Source organism: Sturnus vulgaris, chromosome 14 (genome assembly GCF_052056855.1).
Source record: "Sturnus vulgaris isolate bStuVul1 chromosome 14, bStuVul1.hap1, whole genome shotgun sequence".
NCBI classification, from domain to species: domain Eukaryota; kingdom Metazoa; phylum Chordata; class Aves; order Passeriformes; family Sturnidae; genus Sturnus; species Sturnus vulgaris.
In genome coordinates, this window is record NC_142256.1 from 4,337,519 (window position 1) to 4,365,502 (window position 27,984).

The window sequence follows — 27,984 nt, forward strand, 5'->3', positions numbered from 1 at the left end:
TTAAATGACAAAAATCTCCCTCCCCCGGGCTCCTGGGCAGCCCTGGGAGTGTCTGGGGATGACGTAGGGAGAAATTCCTGCTTTGTCCCCGAGCGTGGTCCCTGTCAGGCACTGCCTGGCCCTTTCCTGGCCAGTGATGGATGCTCAGGAAGCCCCAGGCTGGTGTCGATCTCTGCTGAGGTTTCCTGCAGCAGGGGGAGAGCAAAGGCTTTTAAACCAATATTGCTCCGTATTTTAAAATGATTTAAGATGCCGAGGACCAGCCCAGCTCCGGCTTTGCCAGCACAGGGGATGGATCGTTCCCTTAAAAGCTTTTAAATGCGTGTGATAGAAAGGGGAAGTGCAGCTGCCTGGCTGAAAGGATTGCAGTGGCTCCAGCTCCCAGCCTGCCCACACATCACTTTAACTCTGCCTGGGAGCTGAGAGACACTTCCCTTCCTCGCTGGGATCTTCAGCGATCCCGGGAGAATCAGGCACCCAGGAGAGGGATTTCAGAAGAACCTGGGGGATAAGAGGAGGTGGAGAGGTTTTAGTGCTCCTTCGACATCCTGAGCCGGAGTGAATTGAGGAGCCAGCTCCCCTGGGCTAACCCTGCCTTTCCTGCTCTCCTTGGGTGGCTGGGAGATGAAATCCTCAATTCTGGATTTCCCGGAGCAAACACAGAGCTCCTGCTCCCTGCACACAGAGATGTGCTGACACTGCACCCACCCGGCTCCGGGGAGGGTCCCGGGGTGCTGTGAGCTGAGGGATGCAGGGATCCGATCCCGTGGGATTCAGGAGCTTCTCCCCACTCTCCCTTGGCCCTCAGAGCTGTCCCAGCACGGAACCAACAGCTCCAAGACTCCTCCTGGAGCAGAGCATGGATGGGGCTGCCCACCCTGGCCACTCTGCGGTGCTGCCCCCAACAAATCCGCGGCTCCTCAGCCTGTGCCGGGCACTCTGCACACAGCGATGTCCGATTTCCTGCTCTGCTCACACTTGCAGCAGGGATGCAGACACCTCCCATCCTGTTTTCCCCTGTGTCTCTGGAAAAGCCGCGCACATCCCAGCCCTTCTCTGCATCAGAGCCATCTGCACCACGGCTGCAGGCTCTAAAGCCATCTGCACTCCTCCTAAGAATCACAGAGCAGTTGTCCCGATCCTGCTGGTCCCAGGAACTGCTGGATCTGTGGAAAGGGACAGCCACGGGTCCTCAGCAAAGAGGAAGAATTCCCAGACAAAGCCAAGCCCTTTCCCCGCGGGGCTCGTGGTGCGGCTCTGATGCTGGGAAAGGCTCCCTGGTCCTGGCTCCTCCAATTCCCAGCCCTCCCTAATGGACTCACAAGTGTGGCCAGAGTGGGAAGGAGCTGCAGACCTGAAGCCCAGATCCCAATTCCAGCAATTATTGGTGTTCCCGGGTGCCCCTTGGCCCCCTGCCCACTGCCAGCTCTCGGGACACTCAGTGCCGGGTCTGGAGCGCCCTGGCTCGGAGGAATCCTGCTCCAGGCTCCTGGGAACCATTATCCGCTTTGTCCTGCCCCTTGGGGATGGGTCCCATCAAACCCCAGCTATTCCCCGGTCCTCTGACCCACCCAGGAGCGTGTCCTTGCCAGCACACCTTGTGGCTTTCCCTACATTAAATTTCTCGTCTGCTCTGCGCTCCCTCTCTCTTCCTCCCCTCCAGGGATGCCTTTTGTCTTCTGCCGCGGTGCTACACGGAAACTTTTGTCATCCCTGGATCGCCTGAGGCACTGCAGGTGACCTTGCTGCCGAGCTTTCCTTTCCTTTTCACGCGGGAACTTCTCCCTCCTTTGAGGCGCTCTGAGGCTCCTTTTCCACCTTGTCAGGACGAGGCGGGACTCAGCCATGAAAGGCACCTGCGAGAGGCTCTCGGAGCTCCTGCCTTTGGGGCAGAGCCCTGCGGGGTCAGGGCTCGGGCTCCTCCCGTTCTGTGTTTCCATGGGATCAGCATCCCCTGGCTGGGTCCTGGAGGCAGGGGAGCTGAGCCTGGGTGAGCTGCTGAGCTCCAGGACCAGCACCAAGCCCCTCCCAAACCTCCCTCCCCTGAGGCTGGTCCCAGATGGGTTCCAGGGGGTACAACAGGTGAGTACAGGTGAGTACAGGTGAGTACAGGTGAGTGTAGGAATTGCTGCGTGGGGACAAACTCAGGCACTCTCTGCATTCTGGTTTTGAAGTTTGCAGTTTATTTCATAGGAACTGCAGCCACAGCTCAGAGCAGGACAGAGAGGGATAGAACAAGAGTAAAAGAACAGAGCAAGAGAGTAAGAGAGAGCGAATTTCCCCTTTACAATACAATAAATCTCCTTCCATGTTGAATATTCTGATTTCCACTCACCAATCTAATACGAGATACAAATTCTCTAACATTTGCATCCAACCTATAGGAATCACTATATTACCAAGTTTTACTGCTTTTCTTATCTCTAAATTTTATCTGGGACCCTTCCTGCCATGCCTAGGGAGGATGTCTCTTTGTTTTTTGGTATTTGCAGCATCTAACATGATCTAAACAAAGGGGCCTTCAGGCATTCAGTGCTTTCAGCCACACAGCCGAAAATTGCTGTAATTTCTATTTCACTTCTATTTTCCATATTCTCAAAGTCTTTTACTAAGCCCTCGTATTTATAAAGTTGTTGGTCAGTGGTGGTCAGTGATGGTCGGTGATGGTCAGTGGTCAGTGGTGGTCAGTGATGGTCAGTGGTGGTCAGTGATGGTCAGTGATGATCAGTGGTGGTCAATGGTGGTCAGTGGCGGTCAGTGATGGTCAGAGGTGGTCAGTGATGGTCAGTGATGGTCAATGGTGGTCAGTGATGGTCAGTGATGGTCAGTGATGGTCAGTGGTGGTCAGTGATGGTCAGTTGTGGTCAGTTGTGGTCAGTGGCGGTCAGTGATGGTCAGTGGTGGTCAGTGATGGTCAGTGATGGTCAATGGTGGTCAGTGATGGTCAGTGGTGGTCAGTGATGGTCAGTGATGGTCAGTGGTGGTCAGTGATGATCAGTGATGGTCAGTGGTGGTCAGTGATGGTCAGTGATGATCAGTGGTGGTCAATGGTGGTCAGTGGCGGTCAGTGATGGTCAGAGGTGGTCAGTGATGGTCAGTGATGGTCAGTTGTGGTCAATTGTGGTCAGTGGCGGTCAGTGATGGTCAGTGGTGGTCAGTGATGGTCAGTGGTGGTCAGTGGTGGTCAGTGATGGTCAGTAATGGTCAGTGATGGTCAGTGATGGTCAGTGGTGGTCAGAGGTGGTCAGTGGTGGTCAGTGGTGGTCAGTGGTGGTCAGTGATGGTCAGTGGTGGTCTGTGGTGATCAGTTGTGGTCAGAGGTGGTCAGTGGTGGTCAGTGATGGTCAGTGGTGGTCAGTGATGGTCAGTTGTGGTCAATGGTCAGTTGTGGTCAGTGGTGGTCAGTGATGGTCAGTGATGGTCAGTGGTGGTCTGTGGTGATCAGTTGTGGTCAGAGGTGGTCAGTGATGGTCAGTGGTGGTCAGTGATGGTCAGTGGTGGTCAGTGATGGTCAGTTGTGGTCAATGGTCAGTTGTGGTCAGTGCTGTGTCCAGAATATGCCAGCAGTGCCCTGGCCCAGCCTTTCCTGAAGAGCTGCTGGGACAATGTCACTCATTCTTGGAGCATTGGGAAAATTCCTGGCTCGGTGGATTTTCCTGGGCCTGGAGGATGGGCAGGAGCGGTGGCTGGGATGAAATCCATGGGGAATTCTGGGATCAGGGTTGGCCAAAGCCCTGCAGTGTCCGGGGAGCTGATGCCTCATCCCTGGATGTGATGTGGGTCGGATGGGGCTGGAGCAGCCTGGGACAGTGGGACGTGTCCCTGCCCGTGGGGTGAGATGATCCTTAGGGCTCCTCCCAACCCAAAGCATTCCCTGACTCCTTGATTCCACAATTCCTGAGCACTGCCAGCTCCTCTCCCTCGCCCTGATCAGCTCAGACAATCTCACAATAATCGCATTGTGAGAGGAATAAAACTTTTCCAGGGCTTCTTGGCTTCTCCAGAATGGATTGGTGGCGCCTGTTTGCTCTCAGGTGTGCAGCAGGACACGCACACAACTGCACAGCTCGCGATTCCGTTTGAAAATCCATCCGTGGGTGCTGAGCTCGGAGCTTTCCAACCCGAATTCCTGCAGGATCCCGCCTGGAGACCACAGCCAGAATTGCCGGCATCATTCAAAGAGGAGGAAGAAAACCTTGATCTGAGATGGCAAATGTCACCTGGAGACGTTCAGCGGGTTTTTTGGGAACTGAGCCGTGTTTTTTTGCCCGAACTGGGAACTGAGGTGGAGATGTGGAATGTTTGAGGTGGCAGCTGGGAGCCCTGGGAGCTGCTCGGTGCCTCCCAGCAGATCCCTCTGTGCAGAGCAGCCCTTCAGCCTCCCCCAGGGTCACCCTGATCTCAGGGGCTCCCCACGGCCCAGCCATCCCCACCCTCCATCCCAACCCATCCCCTCCTGCCTGAACTCCCCCTCTCCCTGGGGTGACATTCCATGGATAACTGTGGGGTGGATTTCCTGCAGGGACCCTCTGAGTGATTTTCCCACTGGGATCCATTCCCTGACAGTGACAGATGAGGAAAAAAAGGAGAGGAGCCAAAGCAAGTTTAGCCCACGGAGAAATTCATCTTTATCCCACAATTGTTGCACCTGAACAACAAAATACGAACAAAAAAAAAATAAAAATAATTAAAACAACAACAAAAAAAGTTTTTCCCAGCATATTTCACGGAGAGGAAAAATGAGGGAGTGTGAAAATCTGCCGAACATCTGGAAGGGCTCTCCTTCCTCCAGCCAGATGCCGAATTTCAGGTGCGCAGGAGTTTTCTGCGATTCCTTTTGATCCCGCAGCCAGGAGAGGGAGCTCGGCATCCTAATCCCAGGCTGCCCTGGCCGGAGAGCTCCGGAGACAATGCTGATCATTCTTTTGTTCGACAAATAAAAGAAGCGGCCCACGAGGGAGCCGTTTTGGCAGCTGCTTTATGAGGGCTGCGGGGAATTGTGGAAAATCGATGTTTGCCAAAGGCGAAATGGACGGAATTGGTGGAAGAAAACAAAAGTAACTCTTGGGTTTGGGAGGGATTATTGCAGGATCTTGGGAAAGTGGGGTGAGCAGGATCTGTCAGGACCTGGAGCAGTGGAAATTGGGAATTTGGGCCACCAAACCCAGAGGAAATTCCTCTCGGTAAAAAATTCCCCTCCCAAAGCACCGAGGATTTGCAGGTCCCATCCACCTCGTGGGGAGCAGCAGGATTTCAGGAATTTTTGCATTTCAGTGTTCGAGCAGGGGGGATCTCACCGAGCTGCAGGTGACACGGGGAGAATCACAATGGAAAGGGATTCCCAAAGGTCCCGAGCATCGGTGGAAAGAGACACTTTAAAAATGGAAAATTATCCCCTGCCAGCCAGGCCAGGAATTCATCAGGATCCGAAGGGAGGCATTTATAGAAATATAAAAAATCCCACACTCCTACCTCCAAATTTCCTGGGTTTAATGATGTCAATTAATCCGTTCTGATTAGCAGTGCTGGGATTCCTGGGCTTCCTGGAAATCCTGATTCTCCCCTTCCTTCGGGTGTTTCCCATCCTGGGAAGAGCAGGGTGTGGACCTGGCTTGGCCAGCCTGTGGGTGATGTAAAGATGTCTCCTCAAAGGTTTTGGAGATGCTCCTCAATCCCAGAACCCCGGAATCCCTGAGGCTGGAAAAGGCCTCCAGGATCATGGAATCCAAGCTGTGCCCCAGCCCAGAGCTCTGAGTGCCAGGTCCAGGCCTTCCTTGGACACGTCCAGGGATGGGGACTCCAGCAGTTCCCTGGAAATCCTCTTCCTCAAGACCCCAAAAGCCCCCACAGGCCAATTTCGACCCCTGCACGCTGCTGGGATCCCCTAATCCACACATCCCTGAGCACCAGGAGCTGCTGCTCCTGGGGACCCCCTTCACGTGTCACTTTTCCCCATTGCTCCTGGGAATGAACAATTTTGGGCGTCTCCCCGTGCTCAGCGTGACAGCTCTGTGACAGGAGCTGCGGGCACAGGCAAGGAAATGTGGAAAGGTGGGGAATGTGGGAGGGTTCCATTCCATGGGATCATCCAGGGATCAGCCAGGAGCCACTGCCAGATGTGCTGTGACCCCCTCAGCACCCACAGACCCGTGCCCAGATGTGCTGTGACCCCCTCAGCACCCACAGACCCGTGCCCAGATGTGCTGGCCAGTTTGGATTTTGGGGAGAGTGAGGGATGGGGTTCAGACAGAACTGCAGCCTTTCCCTGTGTCCTTCCAAATCCTGTCTGGATCAGGACAGTGCTACAGGGAAGCTGGACTGGAATCATGGAATGATGGAATCATGGAAAGATGGAATGGTTTGGGTGGGGAGGGACCTCAAAGCCCCCCCAGTGTCACCCCTGCCATGGCAGGGACACCTCCCACTGTCCCAGGCTGCTCCAGCCTGGCCTGGGACACTCCCAGGGGCAGCCCCAGCTTCTCTGGGAATTCTATCCCAGCCCCTCCTCAGCCTCCCAGGGAAGAATTTCCTCCCACCTCCCTATTCCTCACCTGGCAGCTGCATTTTCCCTCGGGCTAGGGTGAGGAAAGGTTGTTTGGGGAGTGCCAGCTGGGCTATGGAGCCTCCTGCACTGCAGCTGCCACTGCAATATCCACCTGGATGAGCCAAGGGGCTGAAACCTGTGCCAGGTGCCAGCTGGGGACAGTGGTGTCCCTGTCCATGGCAGGGCATTGGCACCAGGACCCCTCCAAGCCAAACCTGCCTGGGATTCTCTGACAGTAAAACGTGCAGGTCTCAGTTTTGGACACAGCTCTTGAGAGAGCTCCTGGTTCAGGTGGGGGCTGGAAGAGTCTTGGGTCTGGTTTTGAGTCAGCCAAAGCCTCTGGTCTCTGAAAATATTCTGAAAATATCCTGAAAATATTCTAAAGATATTCTAAAATATTCTAAAAATATTCTAAAATATTCTGAAAATATTCCGAAAATATTCTAAAATATTCTGAAAATGTTCTGAAAATATTCAAAAATATTCTGAAAATGTTCTGAAAATATTCTGAAAATATTCTAAAATATTCTGAAAATATTCTAAAAATATTCTGAAAATATTCCGAAAATATTCTGAAAATATTCTAAAAATATTCTGAAAATATTCTAAAATATTCTGAAAATGTTCTGAAAATATTCTAAAAATATTCCAAAAATATTCTGAAAATATTCTAAAAATATTCTGAAAATATTCTAAAATATTCTGAAAATGTTCTGAAAATATTCTGAAAATATTCTAAAAATATTCCAAAAATATTCTGAAAATATTCCGAAAATATTCTGAAAATATTCTGAAAATATCCTGTGCAGGGAGAGAACATTCCCCACTAACATCCCATGGAGGATGGAGGGAGGTTTTTCCTCAATCCCAGCAGGAAAAACTCGGGATGTCACTGTCCTGTGCCTGGTGAACGCTGCCTGGCAGGGCTGGCATCTCTCCAGCAGTGTCTCAGTTTGAAATGTTTGAAATGTTTGAAATGTTTGAAATATTTGAAATGTCCCTTCAGCCATTCCTTGGAGCATTCCCAGCTCCTCTCCAGCACCCACGTGGATCTCAGTGACACAGAAAATGATTTTTGGGTATCACCACTGAGAATTTCAGACTTTCTGTGCTGACCCCCAGGAAAACACTGCATTTGACCTGAGGAGTTTGCAGAAAGCTCCCAAAATGGAGTGACAGAACTGAGATCATGGGTGTGCAGTGTGAATAGAAGTGTGTAATACCACAGGGTGAAAAATTTACAGTTTAAGGTTTTAAAATATAGTAATATATGGAAAGCAAGATGGAGATTTTAGGGCAGAGGTTTCTTTCTTCTTCACCTTCTTCTTCATGGGTCTGGCTGGTTTTTTGTGATTGGACAGAAAATTCCACGAGTGGTTGGTTATTGGGTAAAAGGTAAAATTAATTTAGGTGTTAGTTCTTAATTGGACAATTTACCCTTAAAAGGCCTTGTAGAGAGAGATCCAGCTCCATTTTTAGTTTGTTAGCTGCAAGTGCTGTAGAACTCGTGGTTTGTGAGGTGTAATATAAATAAGAATAAATAAACATCAGAGTCCCGACAAGAAATTCCATCTCAAGCATTTAATCCTGGCAAAAATAAAACAACAGAAAAAGAGCCAGGGCATTTATAATTGAAAGGGAAAGTCCTTGGCTCGCTGAGTGTCCCAGCAGAGGAGCCAATTAGAGCCTGCTGGATGTGCATGGGGGCTCCTGCACCCTCCTGGACAGGTGAGCTGCAGGTATTGCCTGTGCTGGGTCAGGATTGTCCCTCCAAGCAGGAATTCCACAGCTCCAACTCCCCTGTCCTGCAGTCAGCCAGGCCCCAGAACTTTTAGAAACTGAAAGGTTGGATGAAAGCATCAAACACCAAGACAGTTTGCAGGAATAACAACCAGACCAAAAAAAAATAAAATAAAAATAAAAATAAAGTCTAAACCCCCCCAAAAACCCAATTGTACCGAAACCATCGCTGGGCACAGAAAGCTCCAGATTTTGTAGCTTCCAGACAAAGTCAGCAGCAACCGTCAGAATCTGTGTTTCAAGTCTGACCTTCTGCTTTTATCTATATTTTAAACCCCACACAAGGTATACAAGGCGAATGTTGCTGTTACAGTCAGAAAAGCCTAAATAATGGATGAAGAACAGAGGCTGCAAAGGGAGGTGGGGGGGGGGGAGAAAAAAGAAAAGAGAGAAAAAGAAAAAAGGAGGAAGAGATAAGCTGGAGGAAAAAGGGAAAAAAAAAAAAGGCAAGAGAGAAAGAAAGTCAAGAGCCCTCGAAAAGGAGAAGGGGCTGAGATCTCTGAGCTGAGCCTGGAAGTGGGAATGGGATCTTCCATGGGGGCAGGGGCTGCTGCTGCGATTTGCTGCTCTCAACCCAGCTCAAAATCCTGCTCTGCCTCTGCCCATGATCCAAATTCCTCTTGCAGAGGGAAAAATCCTCACGGGAAGGAGCCAGGAGGGGTCTGGAGCTGGGCTGGGCTGTCCTTGGAGCTGCCCAAGCCTTGGCAGGGCTGGATCGTCCTGCCCTGAGCAGGGGTCAGGGTCACATTTATCCCTGGAACGTCTCTGCATGGAAACCCTTGCTGGGCGATTTCTTATTCCCATCATTTATCCTGGAGGGCAGCAGGGCTGGGAGCACCGAGGGCAGGTAACAGCCATGGCCAGGACACCCCGGGCACAACCGGGACCCCTGAGGGCAGAGTTCCACTGAGGGCGATATTTGGAGAGGCTCAGAGGAGGCCTCCATCCATCCTTCCCTGCCTCCATCCATCCTTCCCTGCCTCCATCCATCCTTCCCTGCCTCCATCCATCCTTCCCTGCCTCCATCCATCCTTCCCTGCCTCCATCCTTCCTTCCCTGCCTCCATTCCTCCTTCCCTGCCTCCATCCTTCCTTCCTTCCCTGCCTCCATCCATCCTTCCCTGCCTCCATCCATCCTTCCCTGCCTCCATCCATCCTTCCCTGCCTCCATCCATCCTTCCCTGCCTCCACCCATCCTTCCCTGCCTCCATCCATCCTTCCCTGCCTCCATCCTTCCCTCCCTGCCTCCATCCATCCTTCCCTGCCTCCATCCTTCCTTCCCTGCCTCCATTCCTCCTTCCCTGCCTCCATCCTTCCTTCCTTCCCTGCCTCCACCCATCCTTCCCTGCCTCCATCCATCCTTCCCTGCCTCCACCCATCCTTCCCTGCCTCCATCCATCCTTCCCTGCCTCCATCCTTCCCTCCCTGCCTCCATCCATCCTTCCCTGCCTCCACCCATCCTTCCCTGCCTTCTCCTTCCTTCCCTGACTCCATCCCTCCCTCCCTCCCTCCCTGCCTCCATCCATCCTTCCCAGCCTCCATCCCCCTTTCCCTGCCTCCATCCCCCTTTCCCAGCCTCCATCCCCCTTTCCCAGCCTCCCTCCCTCCCTCCCAGCCCTGCACGGAGCCGGCTCCAGGCTCTGGCAGGCTTTGGGAGCCTTGGGAAGCAGAATGAAGCCATCAAGGCTTGGCGTGGAGGCAAACTGCATCTCATTCCGTGCCAGCCGCGTCTCACTCCCTGCCAGCGCCCCGTCACAGCCCCCCCTGCCCTAGGGGGGCTCCTGCACTCCCAGTCTGTCCTGTCCAGGCGCTCACTGGTTTTAACTGGAGTGTGCTGGGAGCAGGACACAGCTCCTGGCCAGCCCGGGCTCCCTCTCCTGCCCACATCCACCTTGGGATCCTCCCTGCCGGAGCCCCAGTGCCCAGCGGTGGGATCTCCCCCACACCCCCTGTGTGTGGCAGAGCCCAGGAGAAGGCCAGGGGGTTCCTTTGAGCAGTGTCCCTGCCAGGGTGACCCCCCCGTGTCCTGTCACAGCCCCTGGCCCCACCCCAGGCTGCTATCCCTGCATCACCCCCTCTCCTGTCACAAAATTTGGGTGAGAAGGGACCTCCAAGCCCAGTTTGAACTGGGGGAGCCCTTCCTCTGTCCCAGGCTGCTCCAGCCTGGCCCTGGGCATTTCCAGGGATCCAGGGGCAGCCTCAGCTGCTCTGGGCACCCAGGGCAGGTCCTCAGTGCCCTCACAGGGAAGAATTTTTTCCATAAATCGAATCCAAAATCTGATCCTTCCTTGTATCTGCCCTCTGTTTAAAGCCTGAGGTTTCACCTCTAGGGTAACTCTGGCCACGTTTCCAGGGCTTGTTATTCCCAGAAATTTCGGTCTTGGGGCAGTTGGGTGCTCAGCTGTGTCACACACTGGCACCAGGAACAAATGGCACAGGCAGAGGTGGGTGTGGGGGCAGAGCTGTGGGGCAGGGACAGGGACAGCAGCTCCATGGACAGGTCCATCACCTCCCAGTCCATGCCCTGAGTCTCCTGCAGATGTTCCCACCTGCACAGAGCTCCCCTCATCCCCAAACTTTTCCCTGGCAGCAGAAGGAGCAGGGGAGCAGCAAGGCTGGCACAGAGAGCCAGGACAAGGTGATCCAGCAGGAATAAAAGGTGGCACAATGGAAAGACTCAGGAAAGGCTTCCAAACCTGTCAGAGCTCTGCCAGCTCCTCCAAGGAGGCTTCAAACAGAACCCAGGGCATCCCCAGAGCCCTGGGAGTCCCTGCAGCCATCCCAGGAAAAGCAGGGCAGGAGGGGGTGGCTCCTGCTTCACCAACAAAGAGGACCCAGAGTCCTCCGTGAGCCACACCTGGGTGACCAGGACACCTCAGGGAGGTCCCAGCACCCAGGGGTGACAGAGGTGGGAGCCCCACACCTTCACCCAAGGCTCCAAACCATGAGCAGGACTGTGAGTCCTCACGGGTTTCTTCAGAGCTTTAGATCTTAAAGGTCTTCTCCACCCTAAATATTCCATGAATGAGCAGGAAAGAGTGACCTGGGCTGCTAAGAGGTGAGCTCAGTGATCCTGGAGGCCTGTCCACTGGGATGATCCCGTGGTTCCATGGTCACAGCCTCTCCCAGGCTCTCTGCAGGCTCTGCTTTGACTCCACAGAATGGTTTGGGCTGGGAGGGAATTTCGAGCTCATCCCATCTCCAGCCCCTGCCCTGGGCAGGGAACCTCCCACCAGCCCGAGCCTTCTTGGAAAACATTTCCCTCGGAATTTTCCTGCAGGAAACCACGCAGCTGAGCCCTTGGATTGGTGTGCACACTCCCGTGGCTCCAATAATCGCTGGCCAGGGCAGAGGCCACAGCAACCGAGCTCTGACTGAACCTCTGCTCTCAGCGGGGCCCAGAGAGCAACACCCGACACACGGAGCTCTGAGGTCCCCTTAATTTAACCAAAATATCCTGCAGCCCACTTAACAGCACATTATGAAATTTCCTCATGAATAATTAACTCTGAACTGCTCTTGACATCATGGAGCTCGGGCAGTGCCTTCCAGCAGCCAGCACGGCAGAAATCAGCATTTCCCCAGCAAGAGCAGGGCTTGGGGCAGGGCAGGGCAGGGCAGGACAGGCAGCTGCCCCCCAGACACGGGACTGGCAGGACACGATGGCCAAACCCCACCCAGGGTGGGTTTGGGGTGGCAGGAGCTCAGGGAGCTTGGCCACGGTTGGTGTTGGATCCCAAAAATCTGGGATTTTTGAGCTTTCTGTGCTGGCTGGCACTGAGCCCCCTGGAAAACAACCTGAGGCCTTGGAGATGGCTTCAAAATACGAGTGGTGAATTTAAAATCACGAGTGTGTGGTGAAATAAAAGTGGGTGCTTTCACAGGGTTTTGAATTTGAGGATTTTGTAGTATAGTAATAGGTATGGGACAACAGGAAAGATTTTAAGCATCGTTTCTTTCAGTGCTCATCTTTCTTCTTCAAAAGTTTCAAATAGTAGTTTCTGGTTAGTCACACTAAAAGTCATAGAAATCTAGCTATTAGGTCAAAAGTATAAATAATATAAGTATTTATTCTCTATTGAACTGTTTAGCCTTAAAAATCCTTGTAACAGCTGCATCTTTCACCATTTTGCTCACTTCTAGCAAGTAGCTGGAAGTGCTGTCAAACTCTCTGTACTTCCTAATAAAATTTAATAAACAACCAAGCCCAAACACGAAAATATCCCTTTCCATCATGTATTTGTTAATCCTAACTCTAAGTAAAAGCAAACAAAACTAGAACAAACCACTAATTTAGTGGTGCAAAACTCACATCACAAGGAGGAGCTCAGAGCTGTGTCTGGGGGGATTTTGTGATGGGAGAGTGTGGGACACATATTAAGAAAGTAAGAAAATTACAGCCTGAAAAATATTCCAGGCTGGAGCTTCTCAGCTCTGTTCCCAACCCATGAGCTGGTCCAGCTCAAGGCCAGGGAGAATTCCTCCCAGGGTGATCATTTGGTCAAAATAAAAAGGAATTAATAACAAAATCAAAGACCTGTTGTGGTGTGTGCCCAGGCCCTGGCAATGGGGTGTCTTCTCTCTGAACCAATCACCTTTTCTCTACTCTTGCTATAAACCCAAGTGTGTTTCTGAATAAACTTGGCTCTTTCTTCCTGTCCTGACAGACGCCCATGTAGCTGTGCATCTTATTTCTGCCGCACTTAAAGGGTTAAAACCCCTTTCCACGGCTCCTGGGGGAAGGAAAATCTGCTTTTTTCAGCACTGCAGTCCCTGGCAGCTCCCGGCGGTGCTGGATGTCCCTGCTCGCTCGCTGCTCCCGGGGACAGCCACACACACCCCCAGAAACTCCGATTTCGGCGCTGCCTGCGGTGATTTCCTCACCCTCCAGGTATCCGAGCACCAAACCTTGACCCGGGGCTCGAAGTTTCCCAAGGGAAATCCGCGCTCCGGGAACGGCAGCCCAGGCTGGCCAGCAGCCCTTGGGGACACGCCTGCCCACCTGGCCTCACACGCAGGGGACACAGCCCCGGGGCCACCAGCCCTGCTCGGGGAATTAGTCACGGCCAGAGGGGCGAGCCCGCGTCCTGCGGGCGGCACCGCGCAGCTGTCGGCGCCTGGGAACAGTTGTGGAGCAGGAGATTCCCATGGTTTTGGCTGCGGAGTGAATCCAGAGCTCGTCCACCACCCCCCTCCTCTCCCCTCCCTGAGCTCTGTGTTTGAATAAAGACATCGGAAAGCTCGCTTAGATCGGAACTAAACAGCGCAGCCAGGGTGGGGGGAAAAAAAATCCATGCGAGAAGCCGGAGGAAGGCGAAATTCCATGGGCGGAGAGCGAGGAGAGAGACGGGGAGTGCAGGGGGGGAGAGCCGGGCACGACGAGCGGGGCGACCCGGGCAGGGCCACCAGGGGCCACCAGGGGCCACCAGCCTGTGCCAGGGAGGCTCCGGGTTCCCGGGGATGGGTGTTCGATCCCCCTTCATTTACCGGGGGTTCGGTCCCGGTTTATTTACCAGGGTTTCGGTCCCGGTTTATTTGCCCTGAGCTCGGTCCCGGTTCCACCTGGAGCCAGCTGTCCTGTTTGTCCCGTGGAATGTCCTGCTCCATTTCCCAAACTGTTTCCCAAATCTTTTCCCTGATTTGCCCTCACCCTGCCTGTCCTCCCCGCTGCTCACGGAGCCTCTAATTACGGTTCTCCTCCTTTTCTTCCTGCAGTGGAACAGAGCCTACCCCAAGCATCTTTAAAAATACATCTGCTGTGCACTAAAACACATGGAATAATAGAAGAAAGTCCGGAGTGGGCGCACCCTGGACCTGCCCAGCTTTCAAAGGCAGGGATCCTTTAAAGAGCACAGAGCAATTTCTGTGCTCCTGACCCAAAGCTGGGACGTGCCAGTGACACCTGAGTGTGCTGGTACCCCTCCCCTTGGCCCGGGTCCCTGTGGGATGAGGCAGTGCCTGCTGCTGTCACTGGGCTTGATTGCTGGATTCCCCACATCCCCCAAAGCTCTCTGTGAGCCCCCTGAGCTCCGTGGATGGGCACTGGTGCTCCCCAGACAGGCTGGATTTTCCTGCCCTTGTCTCCCAGGGGGAAAGCAGCCCCTCGGGCACGGGATTTGGCAGGACACGGGGATGGAGGTGGCACCATTCACAATGGGAATGTGCCTGGGAAACAGAGTGGGATGATGGGGATCTGGGGCAGCTTTACAGCCTAAAGAATGCACCATCCTAAATGACCCTAAAAGATAAAAAAGGGGCAGGGCTCCTCCAGGGATTTCTTCAAACCCATCTGCATTTGCCCGTACCAGACCCCACCTCAGCAGACCCCACTTTTTATTTTGTTTTAGATAATTTTAAACACATCCTTGCACACTTTGGTGGTGGTGGCACGGCCACACTGGCCTGGACCCCATTTCTGTCACGTCTAAACACAAGGGGTTTAGATGCCCAAATTCTTGGAGGGTCTTGGCTTTTAGAGAGGGAGGAAGTAACACAAAAAGAGCGTGACATGGAGGGAAACGGCTTGGAGCGAAATCTGGATTACAAGAGACATCCTGGCTAAGCACCAGAGAGCTCCAGGAAGCGGTGTCTGACAGCTCCAGCAGCCCAGAGCTGCTGGGCAGCGCTCCCTGGGGAGCCTTTGCAGCACCAGGGGTGGGATTCAGCTGGCACATCCCCGTTTCTTGGTGTCTCCACCCGAGCTGGTCATTCAGAGCCACCACAGGCTTTAAGGTGATGGAGGTGCCTCAAAGCCCCGAGCCAGGGCTTGAGATCAGAGGTTGATGTCAGAGCTGAACTGCAGCAGAGGCTCCTTGGTCCCTCTCCAGTGACCCTCACTGAAGCCCAGAGACCTCCACTCATCCCTGCTCCCCCAAAGCCTCTCCACGAATCCCTGGTGAGCTGCTGGTGTTGATGTCTGAGTTCTCAGGGTGCCCCTGGGGAAGGGATAAACCTGACCCACCCCTCAATCCCAGAGCAGCCTGGAGGCAGCTGAGGAGCCAAGAGCTCCAAGGTGGCTGAGGCTGAGCTCGTCCTGAAGGAGCCCTGGGCCAGCTCAGGGCTGGATGAGATCACTGGTGCCTGGAAAGGTGGAACTGCTGCTCAAACAAAAGAGCTGAAAATTCTCAAGCCTTGCTCACACATCAAACCTCAGATGAAAACCCAGGGTGAAAGTGGAGTGTCCTTTCCAGCCAATATTCCCTTCCTTTTCTGCTGCTTTGGGTCTGTGTCAGGTTCAGGGGTGTCCTTGTGCCCCAGGAGCAGGGAGTGCCCGTCACACCCCTGTGTGTGTCTGTTTTCCTTTTCCTCACCCTGCGCCTTTCCCACCTCGCCCTGTGCCAGCAGAGAGCCTGGATTTGGAGGGATTTGGGTCCTTTTGGGCCCTGGTGCAGGAGGAGAGAACAGGAGAGAACAGGACCTGAGCCACTGGACCATGGCTGGGACCTGCCCCCAGGGTGTCCCGGCTGCCGGAGCTGAGCAGGAGGGAGCAGCAGCTTCTCCCTGGGCTGTGCCAGGAGCAGCGGGCTGGGGAAGCGCAGGGAGCCCTTCCCCACCTCCTGCCACGCTTCTCCCTGAGGATCCTGGAGGATCACCCTGGCCTGGGAGTAGTGGGAGCTGCTGGAGCAGGAGCAGAGAGAAGAGGAGAAGGAGAAGGAGGAGGAGGAGGAGAAGAAGGAGAAGGAGAAGGAGAAGGAGAAGGAGAAGGAGAAGGAGAAGGAGAAGGAGAAGGAGAAGGAGAAGGAGAAGGAGAAGGAGAAGGAGAAGGAGAAGGAGAAGGAGAAGGAGAAAGAAGGAGAAGGAGAAGGAGAAGGAGAAGGAGAAGGAGAAGGAGAAGGAGAAGGAGAAGGAGAAGGAGAAGGAGAAGGAGAAGGAGAAGGAGAAGGAGAAGGAGAAGGAGAAGGAGAAGGAGAAGGAGAAGGAGAAGGAGAAGGAGAAGGAGAAGGAGAAGGAGAAGGAGAAGGAGAAGGAGAAGGAGAAGGAGAAGGAGAAGGAGAAGGAGAAGGAGAAGGAACTGAGATAGGAACAGGAGAAGGAGCAGGAGCAGGGACAGGAGCTGGAGCCGCAGTAGGAGCAGAAACGAGTAAGAATAAAAACAGGAACATGAAAAGGAGGAGCAGAAACACGACCAGGAGCTGGAGCAGGAGCAAAACGAGTAGAAGGAACAGCAGAAACAAGAAAAGGAGCAGGAGCAGGGACAGGGACGGGGACAGGAGCAGGGACAGGGACAGGAGCAGGGACAGGGACAGCAGCAGCGCCCCGGCTGTGATGAATTCCCCAGGCCTCAGCCCCGCTCCCGGTGTCTCTGCCCGCCCCTCCCTCCTCCATCCCCGCCGCTCCTCGCCCGGTTCTGCCCCATCCTTGCCTCGGCTCCCCCCTTACCTGGCGGCCTCGGGGGTCCGGGGGTGTCCCCGGGGTGGCCCCGCTGCGGTTCCCCAGCGCTGCTCTTTGCATTTGTGTGCCTGGGAAATACCCAGCCGGCGTTTTATGAGCGCGCCTGATAAATATTGCATCGGCCCTGAACTTGGCGGAGCGGGGGCACCGCGGCACCGGCCCCGGCACCGGGCACGGGCCGGGAGGGGCTGGGGGAGCCCCGGGAGCGGCGGAAAGGGGGGGGCTGGAGCCCCGCTAATGCTGCTCGGAGCCGGGCCGGGCCCCCCCGGGCAGCACTCAGCATCCCGCCTCATTAAACTTTCATCGGCAGCGCTCGGCCAAGGTCTATTTATGAAAATGCGCTTTTCGCTGCGCGGAGAAAACAGGCACGGAGGGAGCGCAAGAACAAAGGGAAGGGCTCGGGGAAGAGCCCGGGAATGCGGGAGAGCTGCGGGCTGGGCTGCGGGAGCCCCGCGGGGCGGGCACGGCTCTCCCGGCCACCCCCGAGCTCGCCCCGCTCGCCCCGGCTCCTCCGGCAGCCGGTTCCTCACCGCACCATTTCCCCTCTCGTCTTCCTTTATTTCATTTTTGTTGGTTGTTTGTTTGCCTTTTTTTTTGTTTGTTTGTTTGTTTTCCTTACTTCTTCGTGGAGTTTTAGGGGTTTGTTTGTTCGTATTTTTTGTTTGGTTTGTTTTATGGGGTTTTTTTGTTTGCTTGTTTGGTTTTATTTTCTTTGACTTCCTTTCATTCGTTCACTTTCATTCTTTTTATTTCCTTTCATTCATTTTACTTCCTTTTATTTTATTTCATTTTACCGTATTTAATTTAATTTAATTTCATTCTACTTTCTTTTTTCTTGGTTTACTTTGGTTTTCCCCTGTAAAAGCCGCAGCATCCCGATTGTCGGGTTTCAACACCACGACGTGCGTTTGTTTGATTTTTTTTTTCCCTGAATAAGTTACAAAACAAAACAAAACAAAACAAGAAGAAAAACCACCCACAAACAAAAACCCAAACACACAAAAAAACCCCTCGAACAAAACCAAAACAAAACCACCCCGAACAAACAAAACTAACAAAAATCTCTCATTTTTAACTCGATTCTCCGCGTGCCCCCGGGCGAGCGGAGCCGGGAGAGGAGCAACGGGACCCCCCCAGGCCGGGCAGGGGTGACAGGGACACCTGGGGGGGACAGAGACACCTGGGGATGTCACCTTGCAGCACCTGGGGGTGTCCCCCTGTGGGCAGGGGAGGTGACAGGGAGTACCTGGGGGTGAGAGGGGGCACCTAGGGGTGTCACCCTGCGACACTTGGGTGTCCCCAGAGGGCAGAGGGGGGTGACAGGGACATCTGGGGGTGGCAGGGGGCATCTGGAAAGGACAGGGGGCACCCAAGGGTGACAGTGGGCACCTGGGGATGTCACCTTGCAGCACCTGGGGGTGTCCCCCTGTGGGCAGGGGAGGTGACAGGGGCACCTGGGGGTGACAGGGGGTACCTGAGGGGGACAGGGGGTACCTGGGGGTGCGGGCTCAGGTTCGTGGGAGCTCCCGGGAGCTGCGGGCGAGATTCCCCCCGACATCCCCGCACGGCAGCGGGAGGGGAAGGACCAAAAGCCCGGAGATGGGCGGAGAGGAGCCAGACCCGAGTTAAAAACGCCCGAGATGACCCCAGGGGAGCCAGACCCGGGTTAAAACCCCCGAGATGACCCGAGGGGAGCCAGGCCCGGTTCTGCCTCTCCGGGCCGCTCGGGTCTGTCCCTTCCATCCCCGAGGCACCGGGGACGGGCTGGAGGAGCTGCCCCAAAGTCCCAGCAAAGATTCCCCGGGCCAGGGGAAGTAACTGCAGGAGGCAGGAGGGTGAGGTAAAACGTGCATGATTTATTTGAAATGCTGCAGCGTACACAGACACCAAAATTTCATTCAGCACACACACAGCGGAACGAAATCTCCTTTAATTCAAAAAAAAAAATTAAATTAAAAAAAAAAAAAGAGAGAAAGAGAAAAATTAAAAGAAATGAGGCAAATTTCTCTATATAAAGGGGGGGAAATAAGAGTTTTCTTGCCTTCGAAAGTGCAGAGTTCCCTATGCGCGGAGGCCCCGGCTCTGTCCCCGCTGCCTCGGGCCGCTCCCGCCGCTCCGCTGAGCCCCAGGGACGTGATTGTCGAAGCGTAGGATTTTATACAGTGAAAACCATACGGAAATCGAACGGTTTGAGTGAAACCAACGCAAAATAAATCTCCATTTCCCCGAACAAACCGCGACTCCAGGGATGGGCCAATTTTTTTTTTTTTTCTCTTTCTTTTTAAATATTTTCTCTTTTTTTTTTTTCCTAGCCTTTTTAATATTTTTTTTTTTTTTCAATGTAGCCGATGAGGTAGAAACAGAAATGGTACTGCAAAAACGCGATGGGTTTGCGGGGGGCAGGGGAGAGAACAAAACCATGCAGGTGCGTGTGTGTGCGTGGGTGTGCGGGGACCCTGGCGGCGGGGAGCACCCCGGCTTTACAGCTGGCTTCCAGCTCGTTTCTTTTCTCATTTCTTTTCCTTTTTTTTTTTTTTTTAAATTTTTTTTAATTTTTTTTTTTTCAAGAAGAGGAGGGGACACAGAGGAGCGAGCGGCTCCACGGCCCCCAAGCCGGGAAGGGCCGTGACAAAAACCCCAGCGGGCTCTCGCTGCTGCTGCCCCGACTCCCCAAACTTCCCCCTTGGCCTTTTCGTTTTGTCTTTTTCCTTTTTCTCCATCTTTTTGTTTTGTTTGGTTTTTTTTTTTCTTTTTTTTCTCCAGTTTTATCTACAAAAGCAGTCTGTACCAGTCAGAACAGCGGGGCCACTTCGCCCAGGGGTGAAGAGCAGGCACCAAACTGTTCACTTTGCTTTGGGCGCGTTTCCCTTTACTTTAAGGTTTATTCTTTTCCTTTTTTTTTTTTTTTTCTTTTTGTTGTTGTTGTTGTTTTTCCCCCAATTTTTTAACCCAAAAAAAAAAAAAAAAGCCGACAACCCCAAGCCCTGTTCGGGAAGGACCAGGGGGGGTCGGGAGGGCAGCGCCCCCTCCCCAGCCCCTTCCTCAGTAGGTGGCAGAAAATTTCATCCTTTTCTGCTTCTGTCTCTGATTGCAAAACCAGACCCGCACCACGTTCTTCTTCAAGTCTAACTTCTCGGCGATGGCGGCGATTTTCTCGGAGGAGGGCCGGGGCTGCACAGCGAAATAAGCCTCGAGCGAGCGCTTCTCGGGGGCGGCGATGGACGTGCGCTTGCGCTTCTTGTCCCCCCCCGTGTAGATCTCGGGTTTGGTCATTTTCTCCCTCTGCGCCCTCTCCGCCTCCTCCAGCCACGCTTCCAGGATGGGTTTGAGAGCCACCATGTTATTGTGGGACAAGGTGAGCGACTCGAACCTGCAGATGGTGCTTTGGCTAAGGCAGCCCACCCCCGGGATCTTCAGGTTGGCCAGCGCCGATCCCACGTCGGCCTGGGTGACCCCCAGCTTGATCCTGCGCTGCTTGAAGCGCTCGGCGAAGGATTCGAGCTCCCGCGGGTCCGTCTCGGCGTCGGGGCCGGAGATGACGGCGTGGGAAGCGAGGCCGTGGGGGTGGGACACGTTCATGGGCTGGGGGTGGTGGTGGGCCATGTGGTTGATGGCCGACATGTGCGAGTGAGGGTGGGAAGGTGTGGAACCCACATCGGGGCCCGGCACCCCTCCGAGAGGCAGGGCGGAGTTGAGGTGGTCCAGCAGCTCGCCCTCCAAGCCCTGCGAGGGCTGGTGCGGGTGGTGGTGGGGGTGGTGCGTGCTCAGCACGGACGGGTGGTGCAGGTGCACGGAGGACGAGGTAGGAGTGCAGGACACGCTGCTCATGGTGTGGTAGGTGGCGTCCGGCTTGAAGGGATGCGTTTTCTGCGACACGATATCCACGGCGGCCAGAGCCTCGGCACCCCGCAGCAGAGTCTCGTCAAAACCCGCAAAGATGTTCCCCTGGATCTGCGCGGGGAGGGGAGAAAAGCGGGAACGGAGGAAAAGGAACAAACGAGAGAGGATGAAAAAGAAGCGGCGGAGATCCCGCTCTGCCCCGCCGGCACTGCCGGGGACAGGTAAGGCGAACCCAAAGCAAAACGCAAACCCCGAGCGCTCTCCCTCCAAGTCGGGCACCCACTCTGCCCTCCGGGCCGAGCCCCCCAAAAAAGAGGCAGCGGAGCCCTGGGGGTCCCGCAGCCCCAGCGCTCGCACGGAGCTCGGCTGAAGCTCCCGCAGCGGGACCGAGCCCCGAGACCCCCGGCGTCCCCAGAGCCCTGGGAACAGTCCCCTGGCTTCCCCAGACCCCCGGGAACAGCCCCCCGGCTTTCCCAGAGCCCAATCCTCCAGGAATAGCCCTCCGGCTTCCCCAGAGCCCTGGGAACAGACTCCCGGCTGTCCCAGACCCCATTCCATCGGGAACAGCCCCCCGGCTTCCCCAGATCCTATTCCTCCAGGAATAGCCCCCTGTGTTCCCCAGAGCCCTGGGAACAGCCCCCCGGCTGTCCCAGAGCCCATTCCATCGGGATCAGCCCCCCGGAGGAGGCAGGAAGGGAAGGACCCCCCCCAAACCCAAAGGGAAAGCAGAATGAAGTTGGCGAGGGTCGGCGAGCACGGAAGGTGCCGAAAGCCGAGCTGGGGCTTACCTGGGGGGCGGGCAGGCAGGCTCTGCGGATGGCCTCGGAGCTGCTGTGCAGGTGCGGGTACTTGGGCTCGTGCAGGATGGGGTGCATGCTGAACGCCTGCTTGCTGTTCATGGACATCATGGTGGGAGCGGAGCGGGGCCGGCCGGGGCAGGGCAGGGCAGGGCAGGGCAGGGCGCTCCGGGCACCCGGCTCGGGGGCGCGGTATTGTCTGGCTCCGCCGCCCGGCATCAATGGCATTATAGCCCGGCCCCCCCGCCCCCCGCCCACCGGGAGGGGCCGGCCACGTCCCTCCCACCGCCCGCCCCCGGGCAGTGAGCTCACCCCCCTCGAACTGGGGCTCAGCCCCCCGCTGCCCGTGGAACCCCCTCCCCAAATCGGCCTCCTCCTGCTCCGGTTGTAACCAACCCCCCAAAAATCCAGAGCTCGCCAGCTGTCGGTGAACCCCCCCCAACCGAGGCTCAACCTCTCATCTCTGCCCCTCCCCGGCTCTGCTCATCCCGCAGGTGCACCCCTGTCCCTGCCACCCCTGTCCCTGTCACCCCTGTCCCTGCCGTCCCTGTCCCTGTCACCCCTGTCCCTGTCACCCCTGTCCCTGCCGTCCCTGTCCCTGTCACCCCTCTCCGTGTCACCCCTCTCTGTGTCACCCCTCTCTGTCACCCCTGGTCGGGTCGGGGCCGTCACTTCCCGTCCAGCCCTGCCTGCCCCTGCCCGTGGCTCCGGGAGGATTTGGGGGAGCAGAACAGCCCAGAACCCCAGGCTGAAGAAGAGCCGTCCCCCTTCTCCCTTTGAAGGGAAGAACCTTGGGTCAAAAATCATAAAAACAAAGAAATCGAGAAAAGTTTCACCAACTTTTTCTTTTTTTTTTTTTTTTCCTGCTTCAGTGAACCTCCCTGGCTCGTTCCCCCAGTCCTCCCGTGCAGAGTCCCAGCTCTGTCTGTGCAGCCTCTCCATGCTCCCCTGTCATCGCTGCCCCTGCACCCATCCGTGTGGATTTCCCCACTGCCCGTGGTTTCCTTCCCCCTCTCCCTCCCTGCCGGGCACCAAGGCCAGCTCCTGCCGCCTCTGGAGTTGGGTTGTGCTGCTGGATCAGGGCCGTGGGGGGAATTGCAGCCCCCCAGACGCTCCCAAAAGGTGCCTGAGGAGCGTGAGAGCAGCCCAGAGCAGGGGGTGCCAAGGAGGAACCCCAGTGCCGGGGTGATGGAGGACAGGAGGGTCCTTTGCTCCTTCTCAAGGGAACCAGGAGCGCTTCTCCAGCCCCAAAATCCATCCTCGATGGCTTTGGACACGCTGCAGCTTTTCCAGAGTCAGGCAGGATCTGTTTCCTGCTCCCTTTCCCACTGCTCTCTACAGAGCCTGAGCCCAGCAGCCTCTGAGTCCCCTCTCCTGGGGATCCTGGCACAGACACAGGGAAAGGAAAATCCTGACCTGACCCCATGGCCTGATCCCCACCTTACCTGAGAGGCTGAACCATCCCCCAGCAGATCATAGGATGGCTCGGGCTGGGAGGAACCTCCAAGATCCCCCAGTGCAGCCCCTGCCGTGGGCAGGGACACGGGGGGACACCACCAGAGATGTGTCCTTGGTGCTGGACCTGCCCAGGGGTAGCTCCGATCGCTGACAGGAGGCTGAAAGGCACAATCACCGTGTCTGGTGATGCACCAAACCCACCAGAGCAGCCCCCAAAACCAGCCCCGTGCAGGGGGGTGGGGGAAGAGTCCCCAGGGCTGAATCCTGACTGCAAAAAAATCCTCCTGGAGAACAAACCACACCAGCAGCAAGGTGCTGCCAGGAGGACCCTGTCCCTGGTGTCCCTGGTGTCCCCTGAGACACTGCCAGCCCTTCCTGACCCCTGGAGCATCCCACACGTGTGCCAGGGACCAGCAGGCCCTGCCAGGATGCTCCAGCTCTCCGGAGTTGAGCACAGGCAGGAGCTCAGAGCTCTTCTCTTCTCGTGCTGCCAGCACAGCTCTGAGTCACGGTCTGCACTCTGCTCCTGGAGAGCTGCAGGATCCGGGGATGGCCAGAGCCCAGGGGAGGCTGGAAAGCTCCACTGAGACTTCCCGAATTCCTTGGAAGGGGAATTGTCCCTTCAGGCGCTCTGCAGTGGGATCTGACCCCTCCGTGGGTTTGCTCATTCTCCCATGGCTCTGGGAGTTTTGGCTCACAACTCCCTTTGGCTGCCCCTCTCCCCCCCTTTTCCTCATTTTCTGCACTTCAGCAGCTCATGGAAGGTTGGACAGAGCAGTTCAGCTCCTGGCCCTGGATTTCACTGTCCCCAAGGAAGCAAACCTGTGCCAAGCTGCGTTTTGCTGCTGCTCATGTAGGAAAATTGGATCAGATGAAGTAAACAGCATTCCCTCCTTCCACTCCTCTGTGTGCCAGCCAAACCACCGAGCCTTTGCTCTTTTCCTGTCGCACCCCTGAGCATCCTGACAATGAACTTCTTGAGCAAGGGACACTCAGGGACGGTCCCCAAAAGCACCTCTGGGCACCCTGGCACTGCCACGAAAACACAGGGACACCGCAGGGACATCAAAATCACCCTCCCAGCCCCAGCCCATGGCTGGGCTCGTCCTCCCAGCAGCTCCTACACGGATCTGTGGGCTGGTCCCAGAGGGGAAGAGAGCAGTGCCCTCCACATCAAATCTCTGGATTAAATCAGGAGTTATCAGGCTCCTCCTGGACAGGGAAAAACGAAAAACAGGGAAAACCTTCTTTGTCTTTGTGCAAAGATATGGGAGCACCAAGCAGGGAGGAGTTCCTACAGCAGTGATAATCACAAACATCTCAAACACTTCCACAGTTGTTGCTTTAGCCCTGGGCAACTCGGAATATTGGCACTTCCAAGGAGAGGGATGAACTTCCAGGGGACTGCCAGTGGCTTTGTGGAGTGAGGTGGAGCAGCTCTGCAATGCTCCCTGTAGCCTTCTCACGTCTGCTCCAGCTTTCCTCCCTGACTGATCCGAAATCTGGAATAGTCCAGACCCACCTCTGCCACCCATCCACACCAGCAAGCCCCGTGGGGCAGGAAAGGCTTCAGTGGAATCAGAATTAAAAAGAGGGAACTCAGGATCCTTCTTATTAAAACAAAACTAAATAAAAGCGCTGAACAAAGACCCTCATGATGTGAGTCCTAGGAAAACAAATTCCTTCCAGGGTGATTCCAGCTTCCAGGCTAAGAGCTGGCACCCCAGCCTGGCCAGTGGCTTTGGGGACTCTCTGTGAAATCAATGCCTGTGCAGAAATGAAGGGCCAGGAGTCTCCTCACGTTGTGTGCTGTGGTTCTGTGCCATGGGATGGGACCAGGACACTTTGGGAATCACGACCCCTGCAGCCAGTGCCCAGCTTCCCATTCCCACTGGAAAAACAACCCTGGGCACGCTCCCCAGCAGGGGCTGAGCTCGAGAGGCTCCATCTCTCTGCTGTTTTTTGAGGATGCCCCATAATTTCCCTGTCTGGCTCCCTGCCTGTAACCACCAGCCCAGCCCTCTCCTGGTGTTTCCATCAGAGAGGGCCCTGCCTGCCATGTGCTCCCTGCCTCAGGCACTCGCCTGCAGACTCCAGCTGTTTTTATTACCTAAGTGGGTTTGATTGCTCCTTCATTTGTGCCTGAGCGAGAGCCCTTGGCACCCTCGTGGGCTTTAATGGGGTCTGTGTGTTCTCGCTCCCAATTAAACCCACGGGCAGCATTAACAGCTCCCAGCACCTCCAGCACGGAGCAGGGGGGAACGAGGCTTTTCCAGGAGAGGATCCTGCCAAGGGGACACGACTTTGTGCCCCCCGAGCAGACAGCTGGGCTGCCTGGAAATGGCTGTGTCCCCAGGTGACTGCTGCCACTTCCTTCTCGTCAGGGCAGGGTGGCTCAGCCGTCCCAGACACGTGTCCAGCACTGGGGGACACACGGCCAGGGTGGGTGTCACCCCGAAAACGGGGTAGGGACGTTAAGGACAGCTCCCCACCTGTCCTGGCTGTCGGGGATGCTCCTGGAATACTTCATGTGGGGTGATGCAGGGATCAGGACACCAGGGCAAGAACCACTGGTCCTTCCCTCCCTTTTCCTTGTGCTCCTGCCCAGGGCCTGAGGAGGTGGAAGGAGCCAAACCCAGTGAATTTCTGGTGCATTTGGAATTTTCAGCCCCAAGTTCTGACTCCAGGAGCCATCCCAGGCCCTGGCAGCTGCTGTGCTGGGATCATCATGGCTCCAATGAGCACATCCTATCCCATCCCATTCCATCCCATGGATCCCATGGATCCCATCCCGTTATCCCATCCCATCCATCAGCATTAAGATGTTGTGGGATTAAATGTTTCCATCTCCTCGGAATTGGTGTTTTCTGACGGAAATCGGTTCTGTCAGGAAATGTGTGAGTGGTGCTACCTGCCAGGGTCCATGTGCTGGGACCAGGGGCGCTTTGAGTGCAGGAATGGAATGGAAAATCCAGGCCCAGGAGCTTTTAAACTCAATTAAAGTCTGGCTTGCTTCTGAGACAGCCCCGCGGCTTTGGGAGGAACATCCCTCCCACACTGAATTAAAGTTGGTGTGGGGTGGAGAGGCTGAAGTGACACCTCAGGTGGCAGATGGTGGCGTCGTGGAAGACTCAACAGAATCCAAAATCTGTGTTGGAATGAGGAACAGACATCACAGAACCACGGAGTCACTGAGGTGGGAAAAATCCTCTCAGGTCCTTGAGCCCCCCCCAGCAGGGCCACCCCTGTCCCCAGGTGCCACATCCCCACGGCTCCTGACCCCCCCCCCAGCACGGCGTGGTTTGAAAAATCACACCTCCAAAATGTTTCTAGAGGAAAATGCAGGAATAACTCCTGGTGAGGATGAGATCCCTGCCCAGGCAGCAGAGCTGAGTGTTTAATGCAGCTCTCACACTTGAGGTGTAAGAGGAAGACGATTCGTGCTGGCCAACAGATCCAGCTTGTAAAAATCCTTATTAAAACCCCGCTGAGCCTAATCGGGAAAGATGGCTTTTAATTAAAAAGTGCAACCCTTCAGCCAACTTTTATAGGAGATTGCAGTGACCCCAGGAGATGCCAACCAGCAATAGACTCAACTCCTTCCGGAGGGAGGGATCCTTCCCATCCTTTGTTAGCTGGAGCATCTCTGCTGCTTTCAAATGGGCAACTTCACAGCTTTCCTGAGTGTGGTTTGTTCCATTAGGAAATGGGAATCTTCTAACAGCTCACCCAGGCAGCAAAATTCCTGCACTCCATCTCCTGCATTAGGAACCCAGAGTCGGCAGAGCAGGAGAGAGAGCGAGAGGGAGAAAAGAAAATCCAGATGGGGCAAAGTGTAGCTCGACTTTTTTAATGCTAAATTATTTACAGTAAGTAAAATCGTGTGTGTCAATTGTGAAAAGAGTCCAATTTGTTTGATTTACATTGCAGGGGGGTGCCCTGGGGTAGGGGGTGTTTAACTATCTCCTCTAATGTAATTGCCTATGGCAGCCCAGTAAATATTTGATGGGCTGCCTGAGCGAGGGAAGGAGCTGGGGCTGATGCTCCCGCAGCCCTCGCTGGGTATCAGATGCAGCTGCAGCCAGGCACTACCTGAGCCCTTCCCATTGTGTAACCGGCCTGCCTGCAGCCCACTGGCACTCTGGGAACGGCCAAAATCACTTTGTCCCCCGTGCCGTGGGTTTGTTTTATGTAAGAAGCCCAAATTTCTCTGCGGGCTTCTCGAAGGGAGAGTTTTCCTCCGATTTTCAGCAGGTTTGGCTCTTGTCAAGGAGGTTTCCGTGGCTTGGAGGTGCTGGATCCTGGCCCCAGTCACAGGAGGATGAGTGAGGGGGATGTGGATGGGCAGGGTTAAGGGGCTCCAGCAGCACAGGTGTCTGCAAAACATTCATAGTCCCAGATCCTGCAGCCTCTCGCATTTATTTCTGTCTTTAGTGTCCCCAGCAGCACCAGGGGAGGCTCAGGTTGGACACCAGCAGGAATTTCTCCATGGAAAGGGTTGTCAGCCCTTGGCAGGGGCTGCCCAGGGAGGTTTGGGGTCTCCACGCCTGGAGGTGTCCAAGGAATTCCTGGATGTGGCGCTCGGTGCTCAGGTTGGACTCGATGACCCTGGAGGCCTTTTCCAACCTCAGCAATCCTGGGATTCCGTGCCAGGATGGGCACACTCAGGGAATGGCCCCTGTGAGCTGGGGACAAGGTTCTGCTGCTCAGACAAGGCTGGGACAGAGCTCCTGCTCCGCTCTGGGCAGCCCTGGCAGTCCATGGGAATTCCTGGAGGGAAGGAAATGTCACATCACCCACCTGGGACAGTAAATATTTAACAAGGGGAACACCCCCAGCCTCGCTCCCTGCCCTCCACATCCACATCCACATCCTGCAGCTCCTCCAGCCCTGCAGGAGACACAGAGACCCTGGGAAGAGGGAATTCACCGAGGGGTTTTGGTTTTGCCCTCTGAAGGGGTTTGGAGCTCCGGGTTCGAGGATGGGAAGTCAGTGATCTACGAGGTCCCTTCCAAACCAGCTCATCCATGGATTCTGTGGTTTGGAAGGGATACACGGAGGCCTCCAGCCCAATTCCCTGCGTGGAAAAACTCCTACAGTGGAGTGTGAACCTCTCCAGGGATGGAGACCCCAAAGCCTCCCTGGGCTCCCGGGC

At 55.2% G+C, this 27,984-nt stretch overlaps 1 protein-coding gene across 1 annotated transcript; it reads right to left on the reverse strand.

Moving 5' to 3' along the window:
• Window positions 1-19,776: 19,776 nt before the first annotated feature.
• Window positions 19,777-21,482, reverse strand: LOC106862167 (brain-specific homeobox/POU domain protein 3). Its single transcript, XM_014891012.1, has 2 exons — window positions 21,363-21,482; window positions 19,777-20,685 (listed from the first exon to the last, which is right to left on the reverse strand). The coding sequence occupies exons 1-2, from the start codon at window positions 21,480-21,482 to the stop codon at window positions 19,777-19,779; spliced, it is 1,029 nt and encodes a 342-aa protein (XP_014746498.1).
• Between the last annotated feature and the right edge of the window lie 6,502 nt (window positions 21,483-27,984).